At 41.5% G+C, this 19,063-nt stretch overlaps 1 protein-coding gene across 2 annotated transcripts in view; it reads right to left on the bottom strand.

Moving 5' to 3' along the window:
* Nucleotides 1–3,834: 3,834 nt before the first annotated feature.
* The window catches only part of LOC120515643 (transmembrane protein 245-like), a 55,736-nt gene continuing 40,507 nt past the window's right edge, over nt 3,835–19,063 (bottom strand). For both annotated transcript variants that reach the window (XM_039736849.1, XM_039736848.1), the window contains 4 exons: nt 16,281–16,381; nt 11,612–11,786; nt 9,244–9,438; nt 3,835–7,049 (listed from right to left, as the gene is read on the bottom strand). In XM_039736849.1, the coding sequence (XP_039592783.1) occupies nt 7,004–7,049; nt 9,244–9,438; nt 11,612–11,786; nt 16,281–16,381 (517 nt within the window). In that variant the 3' untranslated portion in view covers nt 3,835–7,003. The remainder of the gene's footprint in view (nt 7,050–9,243; nt 9,439–11,611; nt 11,787–16,280; nt 16,382–19,063) is intronic.

The raw sequence follows: 19,063 nt of genomic DNA on the forward strand, positions 1-19,063 counted from the left end.
CAGGCCTCACTTGCCTCAATTAAGGTCAGTGTTCACGACTCCACCATAAGAAAGAGACTGGGCAAAAACGGCCTGCATGGCAGATTTCCAAGACGCAAACCACTGTTAAGCAAAAAGAACATTAGGGCTTGTCTCAATTTTGCTAAGAAACATCTCAATGATTGCCAAGACTTTTGGGAAAATACCTTGTGGACTGATGAGACAAAAGTTGAACTTTTGGAAGGCAAATGTCCCGTTACATCTGGCGTAAAAGGAACACAGCATTTCAGAAAAAGAACATCATAGCAACAGTAAAATATGGTGGTGGTAGTGTGATGGTCTGGGGTTGTTTCACTGCTTCTGGACCTGGAAGGCTTGCTGTGATAGATGGAACCATGAATTCTACTGTCTACCAAAAAATCCTGAAGGAGAATGTCCGGCCATCTGTTCATCAACTCAAGCTGAAGCAATCTTGGGTGCTGCAACAGGACAATGACCCAAAACACACCAGCAAATCCACCTCTGAATGGCTGAAGAAAAACAAAATGAAGACTTTGGAGTGGCCTAGTCAAAGTCCTGACCTGAATCCAATTGAGATGCTATGGCATGACCTTAAAAAGGCGGTTCATGCCAGAAAACCCTCAAATAAAGCTGAATTACAACAATTCTGCAAAGATGAGTGGGCCAAAATTCCTCCAGAGCGCTGCAAAAGACTCATGGCAAGTTATCGCAAACGCTTGATTGCAGTTATTGCTGCTAAGGGTGGCCCAACCAGTTATTAGGTTCAGGGGAGAAATTACTTTTTCACACAGGGCCATGTAGCTTTGGATTTTTTTTCTCCCTAAATAATAAAAACCATCATTTAAAAACGGCATTTTCTGTTTACTTGTGTTATATTTGACTAATGGTTAAATGTGTTTGATGATCAGAAACATTTTGTGTGACAAACATGCAAAAGAATAAGAAATCAGGAAGGGGGCAAATAGTTTTTCACACCACTGTATGCAACTGGCCAATGGTGTCTGCTTTTTCAAAGACATAAGATTTGGATGTTATGAGAAGAAAAGAGGCAGGACAAGGTAAAGTGTTCAGATCCCTGGGAAATCCCGGTTTAATAGTCACAAAGCCACATTTAAAAAATAAAAAAGCAAAACCAAAAGATGAACGTCAGGCATTCACTGATCGTTAACAGCTCTAAGTTTGACACGTCCGTGGGCAGTCTGGCTCCATCAGTCGTGGTTTGTTGAATGAATGCCCACTTCCAGCTGCACAGGCTGGGGTATTTGAGTCAAGTAAACCTGGGGAGCGTTGGATGAGGGTGGGTGTTGGACCAGCGTGGGGTCTGGGCTGAGGAGTTGCATGCAGCAGATTTGTTGTCCCTCTGTATTGACTTCATTAGATGACCAGTAGAGGCCAATTACAGAGACGGACAGAATGAAACATCAGGGTTGGGGTATTTAGATGCACTGGGGCTGTCAGTCAGCTTTTGTACCTGACCTGTCCCACAAGTGCTCACCATTTGAGGGAGATCAGCCTTGGGTGAAATGGAAAGGAGATGGAATGTGACAAACCAGACTGACTTTTGTGTTCAATGGTTTGAGCTCAGCTGAGAGAGAACCTGTGTGTGGACCACATGCTTCAGTTATGGGTAGAAGTACCAGGTGTTGATTAGGTGGAACCCTCTGGGGAAGCAGTGAGGTTGTCTTCACAAACAAGACTTGGATGTTCAGCCGTTTTTAACTGTCTATGTGATGAAGACGTATTACAGACCAGCCATAACTGCAGTGGCACCCAAAACATCCATTTTCACCGTCCCATCACAGAGCGAGAGTAGGCCTGCTGCTGTGTAATAGACAGCCACTGTGTTGAAGTCGAGAGGGCCATTGCTTAGCAGAGGGAGGGAGAAGCTGGATTAGCACTTGTTTCTAACTTGGAGGCCCTGGGTTTCATATTAACCTAAATATTGACGTTCAAACACAGAAGGATGTGGCTGTCATTGACATGACTTATGAAAACACCCAGCGACTAACTTGCCAACAGTCCATGTTAATTCATAGCTGCCATGGGCTCTCGTACTGCATATGCGCTTTTGAACCACTTTGAGATTATACGTACATTTAATGGGGCCTCACGCACAAGTCCTGAACATACTCTTCACAAAGTCTTGAACAAGGTACTAACAAACAAAGCTGTTCTAAAACAAATGTATAACCCCTCTAAAAATAATTCACTCCCTTTGGAAGTTGTTACATTTTCATTTTAGAGAGTGTTGAATGATAGTGAATTTAAATGAGCTCTTTTGACATTGACCAATAGAGAAAAAGACTGAAAACAGATCTCTGCAAAGTGCTCTCAATTAATGGCAACTATAAAACACAAAATAACTGATCGCATAAGTGTTGACCCCCTTCGAGTCAGTGTCTCATGGCAGCAAGCGTTCTTTTGTATTCATTTGCCAGTTAGGCCACAATACTGACTGAGCACAAGTTGGACCTTCCACAGGCAGGTGGTCTCCATTGAACTAATTCTGTTACTTCGAACACCAGCTGGCAGCACAGTCAGGACTTGGGGGGAATCCTATAAAAGGGGGTGAACACTTACATGATCAGTTGTTTTGTGTTTCGTATTTATAATTAATTTGGACCATTTTGCACAGATTTGTTTTCACTTTGACTTGAAGAGCGGCGTTCTGTTATCAATGTCAAGAATGGCCAATTAAATGCACTGTGATTCAGTGTTGTACAAGAATAAAATGTCAAAACTTTCATAGGGCTGAATACTTTATAGATGTGGTCAATGCAGCTCTGCCGTGTGATTCAGTTTACAAACACCTGACAAAAGCACCAGTAGCAGAGCTGTAGAGAGAGGATGGTCCAAGGGCGTGAATACTTTTTGTTTGCCCCCCGTCTTTACATTTCTGTTCATCTTTCCACATGTGTATGGCTGACATGGACATGGAGCAGGTGCCTTTGTACTTTGCAGTTTAGCGGCTTCAGTAGTTCCCCTTGGTCTGCTCTTCTCTTCCATGATGCCTCCTTGCTGCCTCAGCTGGACCACCTAAAAGTTTGCAGTCTTCTCTTGGCATCATTTGATTTAATGTAGCGACTTTCTCTATTGAACATCCAAAGGCAAAGGTAGCATTCCACTCATACCCAGTTTAGAAGAAAAGGTGACGCAGTTCATGAGTGATGGGGACTGAACAATGCCCATCATCTTCTGGTATTACTGTGTGTGGAAAGGAAATTTCACATTGGCACTGACATTGCATCCTCTCATGCACAGAAGAAAGATTGTAAGAAAAGTGTGCAGAGATGCATTCTTCCACCGTCCCGATTGTGAAAGCAGGCTGGGTGTTGGCGGACGGTTTCAAAACATAACTCAGGAAGGACGTGTAGTTGATCTGCAGCAGTGGACACCTGACAGACATTTCCTACTGAATTTCTAATGCCATTTTGGCGTTTACATGCTTCTTTTATATTACTGTTCAAAATGTTATATTACATTCATATTTCTTGGGGAAAAAAAGTTTGAGTTGTTTTTCCGGGGATAAACATATTGCTAAGGAGGTTAATGTGGGTCTCGTATGAAATAAGTTAAGGAATAAATACTTCAACAGCAATTAATACAATTCAATAAGAAATTAGTTTGGAACAAAAGCTTACAGCCTCTGTGGTCCCCTGAGGACTCGCACATTTAATAAGACCATCAAACAACAAGTGAAGCCAGCAGCCCCTCATAACCATTTCACAGCCTCTTGAACCAGTGGCCCATCTAGCATTCTTAGTGTACAGCCTGATGGGACACTTTAGTCCACTGGGGCTCTTTTGCCCAGCAAATCACCCCACCACACTCGGCCCAATTTTGACAGAGAGAGAGAAAAGCCACTGCAGACACACTCTGCTCTGCTCTCTGATGTTTTATTGGTGTTTTTAGTATACAAATGGAAACTTTAAAATACTTGAGATTCCAAAAACATTCTTGACAAGGTTAGCTACTGAATAAGTCTTTACACAGTGCATTATATTCAAACTCTCATGAATAAAAAAAAAATAAATTAGCAAAGTAACAGAAAATCAATGGCATTTGATTAGACATCCACAGGCTGCTCCAATAACGATTAACAGAGGAGTGCCAGGTGCTGCCCTCTTGTGGTGGACATTGGCAGCACACATCTGCTAAGCTCCCTCTCTTCCTCTGGTTGCTCATTGCTTTCATCTCCAGGTCAGCAGGGCCGCTCCACAGCGGCAGAACTTGTAAAACTTCAAAAAGCTGTGACAGAAAACAAGTGAAGCTGTGTGGGCTGCTAATTTGTAAAGCCATGACACCATTTGTGTGTGTGTGGTTTTTTTTGCAGCCTTATAAACAAAAAGGCCAAACCTGTCAATGTCAGTGGGAAGCAGAAAATCTGCATGTACTGCCCTTCATCTCTGACATGATCAGCATGTGTCTTCTGGTGCTTTGCTCTAGAAGGTTGACCTCCTCGACCATCTATAATAATCGTTATTAATCTGAGATGAGGCCTTGGGCAGATTCTGTAACCTCTGGTTGTGCTTTTTCAGGGAGGGCTATTATGGAATCGATAGGGGATGACCGTCCTGGTAAAAGGTAACCCTTGGTTGCTGGCACTGGCACAAAATAGTTTAAAAAGATGCTGAAAATACTAGAGACAAATGTCAAGAAACCACTGGAGCCAAGCATCCATTCATGGTAGAATGGTGTAAATTATAATGAGACTGTGACTGTAAACATGTTAGTGTCTCTTGATAAAACCATGAAGTGACTGGGCCTGCCATCTTGTGGGCTGAAATCTGAATTTTTAGCAGTGGCACATTGCATTCTGCATTCTTATTTTTTGACAGATACGTATGCATACACCTGCATTCTTGAGGCCTGCTAGGCAGTGTCGCTGTCTACATACTGTCTGTTGTACGTTCTGCACGGTTTCCAATTTGACACTTTCTACATGTTTATTTAAAAAACATAAAAAGGGCGCTTCTTAAATTCAAGGTTCACACACTATTTCATTTTCATGTGTCCAAAGTCCTTCTGAGGCTACACAAACACACCAAGTTAAGCTCATGCATGTTTGTGAAGCAGGTGCCAGTATAGCAGTGTGCTTAGTTGTAATTCTTGCATATCGCAGTAATTTTTCCTCCAACTCTGTTTTTGAAAGAGGAGAGCCTCTTAAAATGGAGCCAATACATTAGAGTATAGAATCTATAGTAAACTAACATCCATACAGTACAGTATGGTATATGGGGGAACCCCAAAATTCCCAGCGCTGTAAATACAAACATATTATACAACTTCCAGCAGTTCCCTTTTTGTCACCTTGACGTCCCAGCACTTCTATCAGTCCTGTTAACATTTCCAGCCCTCAGCGTTTGTTACTGTGGCGTTTTTAGAGACTCCTGTGATTTCCTCACCCCGGCCGGCCCCCCCCCACGTGGTAGCATGTGGTCTTTTCTTCGGTCTGTTTTAATTTCGGGGGGTTGGGGGGAGTCTCAAGGAATGAAATGTAGAGATTTGGGGGATTTAATGTCACTGATTCAGTCTGCTGGGGTGGGGGTACAAGTCCATTAATGCATTAAAACGTGATCATCGTCGTCTTGATAATCGATGTGATCTGATTTAGAAAGAGGAAAAAAAAAATAATCACAGTGTGCCAAGCGCACAACTGCAGAATAAAATGTCAGAAATGCACAATCACCTCAGCACATTGCAACGCAGTGGACTGATTAACAAGACTGTAGGCATAGGAGAGCCAGTGGCATGGCCAATAATTACACGCTATACCTGTGAACGTGACTGATTTTAGGAAGTGTTGGGTTCTCCCCCCCCATATACTGTACACAGACTAGCGGGCCTAAAGAATGGTGGTTTAGCAGGTGCCTTACATGCTTGTATCCTATTTGTCACCTAACACATTGTTTTTTAAAAAAAAAGGATCAAACTAGCAACTGGCAGAAGGTCGAGGCAGTGAAGGCAATCAACTCTTTATTTAAAAACAACTTTCACACAAACTGGTTTGTCACAACATGAACACCACAGGCCAGGCCAGGCCAGGCCATTACAGTCCCAGCTGGCAGCAGGGCCTTGTTGAATGGCTAAAGTCTCCTAACAGTGTGTTGCAGATCATATGAACAAAAATGAATATCTGAGGTGCTTTAAAGTAAAATGGTGGAAAAAAGGCTGGTGGTTCTGACATAACTAACTCCAGGATTCCAGCAAAGATAACGAAGTGAATGATTTTAAAGGATGAAGAAAAGTCTTCCACAGACTGGTCACCTACAGCGTCTGGCATTAGGACACTAATCTGTGTTTAAGATTACACAAGCAGCAGCAGAAGTGCTGCACCACACAAAGAGCTCTCACCTTCATCAGCGTTTTTTGTCAGTTACCGCTCCTCCACTAAACTCCCTTACTGATTTGTTTGTTGCATTTTGGCTTTGTCTTTTTATGTGTTGATTATTTTAATTTGTTTTCCTGTCACTTTGCTATTCAGCAGCTAGGTAGAGCACCTAAGTGACCCTGACACTCGGCCTCAGTGCAATCACAGAATCAATAACTCAAAGGAACGGCGACACATGAGGCCACAGCAGGATGAAAACGGACAAGAATGATCTGGCATCCTCTCTCTGCAGTTTCAAAAATGCAGGACTCGCAGTAAAACTTGCTGTTTGTTAATTGTTCCTGATCTTTGAATGACATTTGCTCAATTGTGATCACCTGTTGAGCTGGACTGATGGCTTCACGCTGTGTCCTGTCCTGCCTGGGTCACCATCACAGGTAGGAAAAAAGGCCCAAGTCAGGGGAATTAAAAAAACAAAACTAATAAAGCACAATGTTTGAGGCACAAGGTGTGCAAGTTCTAAGGCCAGCCTAAGTACAAAAACCAAGTCAGGACCACCAGAGCGGTCCACCGCTTGTGTGTGTTGAAGCAGGAAATAAGGCCCCAGGCAGGCATCTGGGCATGGCCACGCAGGCCACCACTTCCATTACACGAAAGAAAAGGAGTCACAATCTACTCAACTCCACTTTTCAGCTCGTCAGTTGTGTCGGCAAAAGACCTGAGGAAAAAAAAAAAAAAATTGAAATTATGAAATCAAAAAATAAGCAAAAAAGCAAATCTTGAGCCAAAGTACAGACTACTGAGAATATCCTTTGTCTTCTATTATATTCTGAGCTGAATCCTCAAAAACGGAGGACTTTTTAAAAAACAAACATGCATAGAGTGCGCAGCATAGGATCACAAGTACAAGAGTCTGAGCACTTGTGCCACTAGCGAGAAATCAAAGCCAATAAAATCTGAAAATAAAGTTGAAAAACTAGAAAAAAATGGATGAGGCGAGTGTCCATGTCTGTCAATAATATCAAACTTAGATTAGCTGTCATGTTACAGATTGCCAAGTGGCCTTCTCTTGTGCTGCTTCTTTTTCTTTCTCAATACAACTAACTGCTCCTGTAGGCCTCACCTGCCTACCACCATGAACTACGGCCAACCATGAACTTCAAAAGAGCATGAACCGAGCATCAGGTGGTAGACGACTAGAAATCTCTCAAGACACAGACATGTATACAAAGAAACAATTCTTTAAAAAAAAAAAAAGACCCCATTTTAGACTTGGTGAGGGTGCGGGACACAAACAACTGAAGTTTACGGCTTGACAGAGCCTGACCTAAAACAGCAGATCACTCAAAGTGTGCCATCGTGCCTGCAATGCCAAGTTGAGACACAGATTTTATGTACTTGTTTTTGGAACTTCAGGATGGAATTCTCTTGGAACCCTTTATAAGAGAGCAGAAATGACAAACATGTCTAAGTATAAAACAGAAACAGGCCAACAATTTTGAGGAGATCATTCAGTACTTTTACTAAAATAGTTCAAAAATGGGGCCCTCACAATTTCATATGATTTTCTGTAAACATCATTGAAGCATGCAATGCTCACGCAGAATGAAACTATAGCTGGAAATGACACAAAAAAGACAGAAGGAACTTTATAAATACACACACACTTGGTCTGAACACACACCAATATGACTAAAAATGAAGAAAATTTAATAAGAAAAAACTGCCACAGTAACAGTGAGGCTTTATGCAGGTACATTGCGGTTTGTTTAAAGGAGCCCCTTTATAGCGTTTGAAACATGTCTGCTGAATAATTCATTGTCCAAAACTCCTCAGTGCTAGTGTGTCACAGAGAGGATGTGCAGCATTGTTCGTATTGGTACTCTGTTTTAAGTCTATACTTTGCTACGACCTCCAGGGGTTCCAGAATAAGTCCCATAACTGACCTTGCTCTTTTGATTAGCTTGTTGATTTGGTGGGCCTTTCCTGAAGTGACCCAGCATACCAGAACATAGAAAATCAAACTGGCCATCACAGAGGTGTAGAAGACGAGAAGGATGTCATTTTGCATCATAAAACAAAACTTCTCCACCTAACTCCTAACCCTTTAAGTGCAGAATCAGCTGAGAATTCCTGCAAGTGACATGAGCTGGTGTTATATTTATAGTCTGAGGTTCACATAGTGAAGAGCTGGGAGACAGGACTTTTCCAGTGTTGCTCACATCCATATCAGGAGCAGCGGTCTGCCCAACAGGTAGTCCATTATCCAGGACACCATAGGCTTATCCACCTGCATATCTCCGAGTTCACCCCTTAACAGGAATCGGTGGATGGTACTGAAGCGCTGGAGAAATCTAAAAACAAAATCCTCACAGTGCTGCCAGTGTTTTCCAGGTGAGAATAAGCCTGGTATTGCATCATCCACTCCAATCTTTGTCTGATAGGCAAAATGCAGTGGGGCCAGGTGGTCTACCACAAGAGCAGCCTCTCAAAGGTCTTCATGATGCGAGATCTAAGTGCCACTGGTTTGTACTTAGGTGACAATCAGTAGCAACCTTGTATTTTTCTCAAAATGACGATTGGAGGTTCTCACCAACACTACAAAGTAGGAAGATGACACATCACAAGTGGTAACTCTGAAGATCTCCCAGTACCTGAATGCAATATTAACTCCTTATTCTACTAGATGCCCATTTTAATTAGAAAAACCACCAAACTTATGGTGCAGAACGCCCAGAGTAACTTTTCTTGCAATATTTTCATGATTTCTGGTTAGTCAGGCCAAGCCGAGAACATAAATGGTTAAATAACTTAGAGAATGTACAGAGAAAGCAGCTGCTGGTACACACTGAGAAGAGGACTGCCTTTCTGTCCTCTTCAATTGTGCAGAGGCGAGGTCAGACTACTCTTACCTTTGTGCTTGTGTAGGCCACGGGCCCTGCAATGGTGTCGTCTGCACACTGTTCGGGCTCATCAGCATAGCACTGTAGATGTTGGAAGCCACCACTAGGATACAAAGCAGGATGGGCCCAATTATGGCTCCTTCAAAGCCTAGATAGTAGGCCCCACCTGCAACTGCCAGACCCGTCAGATAAGGGTGCCCACCTCTAAAGAAAACACCAGAAAAAAAAAAACAAAAAAAACCAGTTTATCTAATTGTCTGGTACAGCATGGATGTCAAGTATACAAAGCTCTACTCCTGCCTGTGGTATTTCTTACTAGCCATCTGCTGATGGTATGCGATTTATACTCAGCTTGACCAAAGGATGTCGATATGTGAAGCCCTGTCCTCATTAATGACTTTCTAGTAATTAACAATAAGGTCTTATATATGCTTTTTATTTAATTGATTTTGTTGTTAGGGGAATGCCCACCTGGCAAAATGCTGCCAGGGACAAAAGCACCAACAGGATGGCACTGAGCAGTGGAAGTCCTACAAAAAACCCTGCGAGAGAGCTGTAGTGGAAGCAGCAGGAGAGCTCCTGCTTATGTTGGCGTGGAAACTCACTAGTGGGAGTCATGATCTGCACCCCAGTAGAGCAAGAGTGAGAAAGATAAGACTTGGATGAAAGCATGCAATGCTCCCAAAGGAGAACAGACGGAAGGCAACACAGCAGAAGACAAGGGTGCCTGACCCTCCATGAAGGCAGTGTTTCTAAGCATTAATGGCACACATTGTAGGTTGTCCTGGTGAAAGGTAGCAGAAGGCAGCCATTATCTGAGGAAATGTGGGCCAAGCTGCCTGTTCTAAAGGGGAGTTTATTATTTAACTTTATTAATCCCGAGGGAAAATGCAAATATAGTCCAAAATAGTAAAAAGTGGATGGGCAGCTAAGTGGCTACCTAAGAGACCCTTCCTTGTTAAGACAAAAAAAAAGGCTTAGAGCTGTAGGAACATTGTGGCTGGACAGAAGACAGACATTCTAGCCTGGTGTCCCTGATATGAAAGCGGAGAAGGACTGACAGCAAAAATGATTGTGTGTCTTGGCTGTAAGTCATTTCAAGACAAGTCATAAAACCACCTAGGAATCTGATGCTTGTTAAGTAAACAGTTGGAAGGAGACACTCGGCTGAGCTTCACATATACACATACACTCACTGAGCAAATTTTTAGGACCACCTGTACACTTGCTTTCCGTGCAATTGTCTAATCAGCCAATTGTGTGGCAGCAGAGCAATGCATAAACTCACACAGATACAGGTCAGGAGCATCAGTTATTTAATGTTCACATCAACAACACACACCAGAATGGGGAAAAAAAATGTGATTTCAGCAAATTTGATTGTGGTATGATTGTCAAAGCTGGATGGGCTGGTTTGACCATTTCTGCAACTCTTTTTTTCACACATAAAACAGTCCATTTTTGTTTTTTGTGCCATTATAAGTATACTTGAACAATATAATGAGCTGCAGTTCCGTGGACAGAAATGTGTGGTTGATGTCAGAGGTGAAAGGCCGGACTGGTTCAGGCTAACAGGATGGCTGCAGTTACTCAGATAATCTATCTGTACTACTGTGGTGAGTACAAGAACCATCTTGTAATGCACAAAATGTCAGGCAGATAGCCTACCACAGTCAAAGACCATGTTGCATTCCACTTGTGTCAACCAAGAACAAAAAGAAGAGGCTGCAGTGGGCACAGGCTCATCAAAACACTATACATACATACACACATACATACATACACTGCGGAGAATCAGTCTCGACACAGACAGACAAACGGACTCAAAAGTCCCAAAACAACACACGTTTATTATTTTGTTCTTTTCTGCATGCAGCACAATGCACAAATCAGCAATCCAAAAACTCAGTCCCTTTTTCTTTCCTTTCCTTGTTCACTGCTGCCTCCACCCCTCTCTCGCAAGCTCTGTCCTCTGCCACCCGACTCCGGCTTGCCAAATGGAGCGAGGCGGCCTCTTTTATACCGCACCCGGAAGTGCTCCAGGTGCTCCCTGATCAACTTCTGGCAGCGCCTCTGGGTGTGGCAGAAGTTCTGCACACCAAGGCTCCAGAGCTGTCCTGGTGCCCCATATTGGTGGCCACAGGCCCCAGCAGGGTTGAGCTTCTAAGCTCCAAGCCCATGGCTCCGATACAAACCAGGGGGCTGCCATCTTGTGTCCTGGGGGAGGTACTACTGTTGACTTGTCCACACTCCCGGAAGGGTGTCCAGACCGGGCAAGGACCCTGGCAGTCTGTCATAATTATATATATTCTTTCCACATGCAGATATAATAATAATAAATACGTAATTCTTTGGCTGCCATTCCTTAAAGACTCACCCTGAGATGTCTGAATAGATGGCTGTATCTACAAAGTAGGTTGGCAGCAAGTGGCACACCAGGAGCAGCAGTGCCAGGACACTTTCTCCTTGTACGAACCAGAGGTCCAACACAGCTGGCAGTGCTGCCCAATAGGTTCCCAGGAATGGCACAGCACCAAGGATAGCTGCTAAAGCTGGAGAGGAAGGAGACAAACTCAGAAACATGAGCACAGTCACCATTGACTCAGTAACAACAAACACCCGGTATAAGAGCCATTAGTTGGGCAGATAGATTAGAAGAGTTGTGACAAGAGGCGGCCATTAAGCCCAACAAGCTCATCCATCCGATTCATATGCTGTAGTTTGTCTGGTTGACGGACCTCAAAGACCCTGCTCATTATCTTAGTGTTGCAGGCTGCTTTTTACTCGAGTGTGTCCTTCCAAAAATCACAAATCAGACCAAAGAATGGAACACTCAGCAAACCATTCTGCATTTTAAGAAGTTAAATTCAATGTGTTTATGTAAGAAAACAACTTCAGTTGAAATGTTTTACCAAAGCTACTGTAGCTCACATTCTTAACTGACCACTAATTTGGATTCAGAAATGTTTGTAGGATACAATTTGCTTGACTGTCTAGTCAAAAGATGAACCTTGGCAATAGCAACTTGTCAGCATGCAGAGGCATGTGAATGTAACCGGGCACATTAGAACATCTGTAAACCAGATTAATGATTAGGCTGATAGCTTGTTCAACAGTTCACTCCATATACACCCTGTTGATAGTTTCTGGCAGTAAGATTACTCATGTCAACCTGGAAAAATCACATTCATCATCTGCAAAACGAGGTTTACTGTCAATTATGTCGGTTCAGATTACCGCAGTTTACAAGCTGTAGTCCCTGCCAGACTTTTTTGCATTACAGTCGATGAATTCTGGTCAGTACAGACATGAGGAGACTTGAGGTCTTCCACAACAGATGTCTCAGACAAATCTGCCAGATCTTTTGGCCCAACAAAATATCAAATCAACAATTATACAAGAAAACAAGCAGTCAATGCATCACCAAGGACATTACAATAAGACGCTTAAGATGGCTTGGACATGTGTTATGGATGGAGCAAAACTGCATCCCAAGAGTTGCTTTAAGATGGATACCACCTGGAAAAAGAAAAACTGGAAGACCCAAAAACACCTGGCGTAGAACGGTGGTACAAGAGCTTCAAAAGTTGAGCCTGTCATGGGGAGAAGCACAACATGCGAGGAGGGAGCTCATTGAAGCCTTATGTCCTACAAGGGGCGAAGACGACTGATTGATTGACGAGTTCACTACTTGTCATTATTTTATTAGATCTGATATGTTGCTTTGCATACTTTTACCCTTTGCTTACTCTTTTTCAGATAATGATCTTCTTCTTAAATGATGCCACTAGGGTTGGCCAAGTATAGCCAGGTTTCCATCCAAGGAGTTTTTGCGAAAAAATATTTAGCGCTTCAAATTTTAGCTGATGGAAATGCTAATTATCGATAAAATGTTGTACATGTCGACATAATATTTTTCCGTTTAACTTTAGCGCATAAATTCCGTATCGATACTTCAGATGTCGCAAAAACTACACTGGAAACATTTTTTGTCGGAAAAAAGGGCTTTAACGCAAATAAATGTGTCACATGATACATTTTCATCACGTGCAATTAAAACGAGAACAGCGGAGCGGTTCGCATGGTCTGATGAAGAGACTCGTTATTTCTCGTGATGAGCCAATGCAGTAGCGGATAGGCTGGATCTCCTGCTACTAAAAGGGGTACCTGAACTCCCTCCACATCAACTGTAGCCTGGGGGTGTCTCTCAGGATGGCTAAATAATACAAAAACCGCAAAAGGTAGTTTACTGTGCCAGTCAAAATATTTAATAAACCGTGTGTTTCATTATCTAAACATTTTTTTCTTATTATTAAATGGCAGATGTTTTAGCATATATGAGAAATTCTCTCATTAATATTAACTTTAGTTTTTTTTTATTAAACGTCATTATTTTGTATTAATTCAAATTTTAGTTTTAATTAAAAACCTTAAGGGAAGCAGGTTACAGTACTAATTCAGTTGTTATCGCACAGAGAAGCGATGTTGAAAGGTAGGCTCACTTGTACAGATCCGATGCTGCAAACACAGCTGCATCATGGGCACTTCCAGGAGTGCCAACGCAAATGTCTTGTTTCACGCACCTGTCATCAACAAGGGCCTGGAGAACAATAGATGGCCACCCTTTGCTATTAATGTAATCGCGGTAGCCTTCCGTCGGGGGAAGAATGGGCACATGCGTGCCATCCAGCGCACCGTAAATCTGTGGCACAAGATGCACCAAGGAATTGCGGTATGCAATTTCATTGGCCTCCGCTACAGTCGGAAGTCTGATATAACGACGCATTAATTTTTCTTTAATAGCGGTGCACACAGCATATACACATCGATGGACGGTAGTTTAACTAACCCCGAAAGTTTCTCCAACTACTCTATACTCGGCGCAGGTTGCCAGCTTGTAAAGGGGGATGGCAATCCGCTTTTGGGTTGGAACCGGTGGTCGATGGCAACCTGTGATGAGCACAACATCAGGACTGATGAATCCACACAACATCTCAAACGTTGGCCGTGTCATTCTAAAATGTTGCAGCCAGAGATTTTCTGTGAAGTGTCTCCCCACCACCTCCTCCCAGAAGGTCTTATTTCGTCGTCTCTTCCATACCCGTGGGTTTCGTCACACTGGGGTACTTTCTTCGAGCTCTAGGGCTATCAGACAAGCAACTGCTTCATTCTGCTGTCGTCTTCGGATATTATGTACAATTTCAATTATTTGTGAAACTGAAATAGCAGTAAGCTGGCAAATTTAAAAAAACTGTCTAAATAATCTCTCCATTTCTTTGTTTAGTGGAGGGGGTGTAACGTGGAAAACAAAAGGTAGATAATTTGCGGCATGCACAAAATTATGTATGGAAACGGCTCAAGGGCAGATTTTTTTTCGCAATACAACAAAACTTATGCGACAGTTCGTTTTGGGGGGGATGACGTCATCACGCACACCATTTTATCGATAAAAAGCCAGTTGGATGGAAACAGGCTGGAGAAAGCAAATATCGCACATTTTTTTAACGTATATTCTGTTTGTCGATAACAAAACGTCGCAAAAAACTGGATGGAAACTTGGCTTATGAAAATATTCTCTCTTTACTACAGTGACTAAAAGCCTACCCCTTATTACCCTTTTCATTTCTTTGGTCAAGGTCTTCATTACCATTTTTCTAAAAAAACATTACTGCTGCCGTGGACCAGGATGGTCCATAATGGATGGTAGTATCATTTGTGGTTCAGAAGTAAACTGATTAAAACTTAAACTTGATTCAATGTTCAAAGACGTCCATGAAACTTATCCTGGCATCCTTAAGGCATCAGGTGCTATATTCTTCTTTCTTTCTGTGTGGTGCCATGACAAGGCTCAAGCATCTTGTGTGAAGAAACCCCCATGGATGACAGACTTCCAACAAGATGTTGCGAGTATGGGGAATATGATATGCAGATGTTTTAGCTCAGGACGTGGTAGTTTCGTTGTCTCAAAGCACGCATCAGTATTCGGTAATGTTGTTACGATAATCATGTTCATTTAAAAATGCTGCCACTCATAATGCTGTATTGGCATGAAACGTGTAGTTTTTGATTTATGACAGTACAGCCTACGCTTTGTGGCTTACCTACTGAGAAGTATATGCCTGCACTGCTGACCTGAACTGGCATCTAATTAGAATGGTGTTGTTGGGTTAGATTAAACGATCCTATAAACTGGTTCATTTGCACAAAGTATATAGAATGAAATAACATTCCTTTGGACTATAATTCCTTTGTCCCTTGGGGGGGGGCTTGGTAGAAAAGAAAAGAGAAAAAAAAAACCGTCACCCTTTCTTCTTAAGGTTTCTTGCTTTTCTTTTCTGGAAAATGGAATTTGGCTTTGGTGTTTTAACTCTAGAATCCCTGAACTCTGCAAAAACATTCTTAATGCTGAGCCACGTTAATTTTACTCGCACCTCTTCATCACTGCGAAGTGCATAGGAAAGTAATATATCGTTAGTTGAAATAAATACATTTCATTTGTGTTAAACGTCTACAATGATCTGTGTAAATGTAGGATGACATTAAATGTTGAACACATAACTAAAACAGACTTTTTTTCATATTTTATAGTAGTAACAACAAAATGTTGATGTGAAGTGTTTAGAGTGTGAAGACTTAAGTCCAAATATCAAGCAAACACTTTCAGTTCAGGCTACGGTGCCCCTGCCTGCACTCTTCCCACTTTTAGTGCGACGCACTGATCAGGCTGCCTTCACTCTGCAGCACACTCCTGCTAAACTACTGGTGGCTAAGAGCAGGAATCTCACACACCACACCTCCAGCCGTGAGTGTTTAAGTGCCGCATGGCTTTTAAAAAAAACAAACAAACAAACAAACAAACAAACAAACAAACAAATTGAACGGCTGCAGTTTGGCATTTTCAGGAAATTTCTTCAAACATCTTTAGCCATTTGGCAATGTGCCCAGTCAGTAGGGGATGGACATTATCATCGGCCATCAGCTTGGCTCTAATATACAATAATAAAAAGGCACAATTTTCATAGAATTGTTAGCCAAAAATACTTTACCTGCTGGAATGAACACAATATTGATTCCAAACACTGTGTGGGTCAGCCATGTGTACAGCCCATAAAATCCAGCCATCTTCAATGATGCATCAAAAACACCTCTGCAATATGACAAAAAAATGTAAAGTATGAATGTATATATCAATTGTAAATATAAACATTTAATACGTTGCCACTTTTTCAATTCAGACACATTTTTACATTTGTGCAGTATAAAAATAAAGTCCCACTATGTTAGCACACTGATATTCTTTAAAATCGATTTTGCTGTACATAGGCACATGGAGGAAAAGAAGAAGAATACAATAAAGCAAGAAACAAATTCTTCCATATTCAGATGTATGTATGCTCAGTTGCTATTTGAGTTGCTAATGTCGAAGCAAACATCACTTTAATGATAAAACAACTCACACCAGACCACCAGATTGACAGCAGCAACTGGCAGGAATGTGAAGCAGAGGAAAAGCCCCAGTAGCTTTTAGTGATTGGGTAAGAGACGGGGGGGTCGTTCAGAAAAAGCTCCTCGCTGCCCCATGAAATTGAGAAAAGGCAGCCACAGTATCAAAATCATTTTATCTGGGAAAAAAAATCATTCTGTGAGGCTGCTATCACTCTAATACGAAAACTCAAAAAGAGAAAAAAGGTTCTGTAACAATCACATAATGACGAGGGGCCATTACTGTTCAAAAATATGCAAACTTAACTCTAAATGTAAGGCTGTACAGACTTGAATGTAGTGTTTGCCTAACAGTATACAGCACTGCCTAATCTCCAATGTCACACAGAGAATCCGTTTCAGACATTTCCTTACTATTGATCTTCTTTATGAATGATCTTATATTCTACCTTGTCTTCATTTATAAAAATGCCCTTTTATTTAAAGTAAAGAATAATTGAGTTTTACTACAACGGGTGCCTCAGAGCAGCAGGGCCAGTCCAGGCGAGCTCGGTGCCCCTCACAAGAAGCTCCCACTTCAGTCTTCCAGAAACAAAGACCCTGCTTACTGGGCATAGTCTCATTCAGCCTGCTCTCTCCGACACACACATTAGCACTCCTATCTGAATTTAAATGGAGCCGAAATCTCTAAACGGCTCTTTCCACAGTGCATCTCTCCTGCTATTTAAAGAGCACAGAACATACAGTACGTTGGCAAGCCACAGGGCACCTCATACCGTGAGGCATCTCCTTTGTGCAACACAGACCACTCCATTACGGGCTCAGCACTCCTCCTTGCTATCACAGCAGCGTCCCTCTACAAATCACAAAGGTTTTGAGTTTAAACACATTTTTCAGCATCACAGTCCACAAAATAAACACACACCATTCACGTATTTCACAAAATTATCACAGGTTCATGTAAAATCTTCCTGATATTTTGGCAATATTTTATTAACTTATTTTCAAAGTATTACTCGGAACAGTTAATGATGAGAGTTAAAACTCTACTGCTCTGCCTCCCCAAACCATAGACTAAAACGTTATAACTACAAAAAAGTAAGTTGATCTGAAATGTTTTCTTAAGCATTTCTCTATTTCAGATTAATTCCGCTGCAGTCGTAGGTTGATCATGCAGGCAGAAGTTTAATTACACTTGTGCTTGGCTGCTTTAGCCCTGATTAAATTCCAGGCGTATTAAGTTTGTGTCTCCAGCTAATGATTACTAACTTCATTACTGCATTCTATTTGCATATCAAATACTGAAGGTCACTGAATAAATGATCAGGAAAATAAAATAATGTACGGGAGCAATTTGATCGCGTGACGGCCTCCATACTCGGGTTTTTACACACACACAGCCTGTATTAATGAGCAGCAAAAGTGTAAGCAAAGAAGCCGTTTTCTACCAAATTAAAAATGACACAATCATCAAAAACTAGGAAACTGAGAGTAACTATTTAAATATCATTATTTATGCAGAATATACTCTTTCTGCTAAAACAAAAATGACAAACATTTTATATTGTTATATTTTCTATTTATGCTGTTGATCCCACCAAAGGATCAGCAATACTGTTGAATACTTGTGTGTGTTTGAGAACAGAGTCAGAAATTCAGAAAGGGTTTGTTGTTAGATTGGTTTCTGGACATTCTTGTTACAATTTTCCTTTTCTAATAAATATCTGATCACTGGCAATGTGATGTCTGCTAAGTAGATCCGCACTTTTTCGAAACAGTTTCAATGTTTAACATGTTATTGCCGTCTTTCGCAGACCACCTTGAAGCCTTTGGGGTGCTTAAATCTACAGAGAGTTTGTCTAAGGCCCCATCCACACTACTACGCTTTCTTGTAAAATGCAGACATTAGGCTCCATGTTTGCCTTTTGTCCACACTGCCTGTAGAAGAACAGAAGCTCAAGGTTTGCATTCTGCTCTGTTAACTTTAAATCCTATCACTAGGAAAATATATTTTGTTGTTTAACAATAATAATAATAATTCTTTGCATTCATATAAGTAATGAACTGGCTATTTATGCATGTTAAATAGTTTTATGTTTGAAACAAATCTGTAACTTTATAGGAAATTAAGTATATCATACCCATAAAATATTTCTACAGACAGTCATTAGTGTTACATGAAGATGATGGGACTCCTTTTTATTAAATGAATATCTTGGTAGTTTAAGGAGAGATTGTTTTAGATAAGACAATTAATGACATTTGTAAGAAATAAAGCTGATGTTTGCTAACCTATGTCACCAGACATGACTCAAGTCTTGTTTGGTATGAACCAAGCAGTTTGAGCCTTATGGTAAAGCAAGAGTTTTTATGGGTAGTTTTCCAG

This window comes from Polypterus senegalus, chromosome 15, assembly GCF_016835505.1.
Source record: "Polypterus senegalus isolate Bchr_013 chromosome 15, ASM1683550v1, whole genome shotgun sequence".
Classification (NCBI taxonomy): Eukaryota; Metazoa; Chordata; class Cladistia; order Polypteriformes; family Polypteridae; genus Polypterus; species Polypterus senegalus.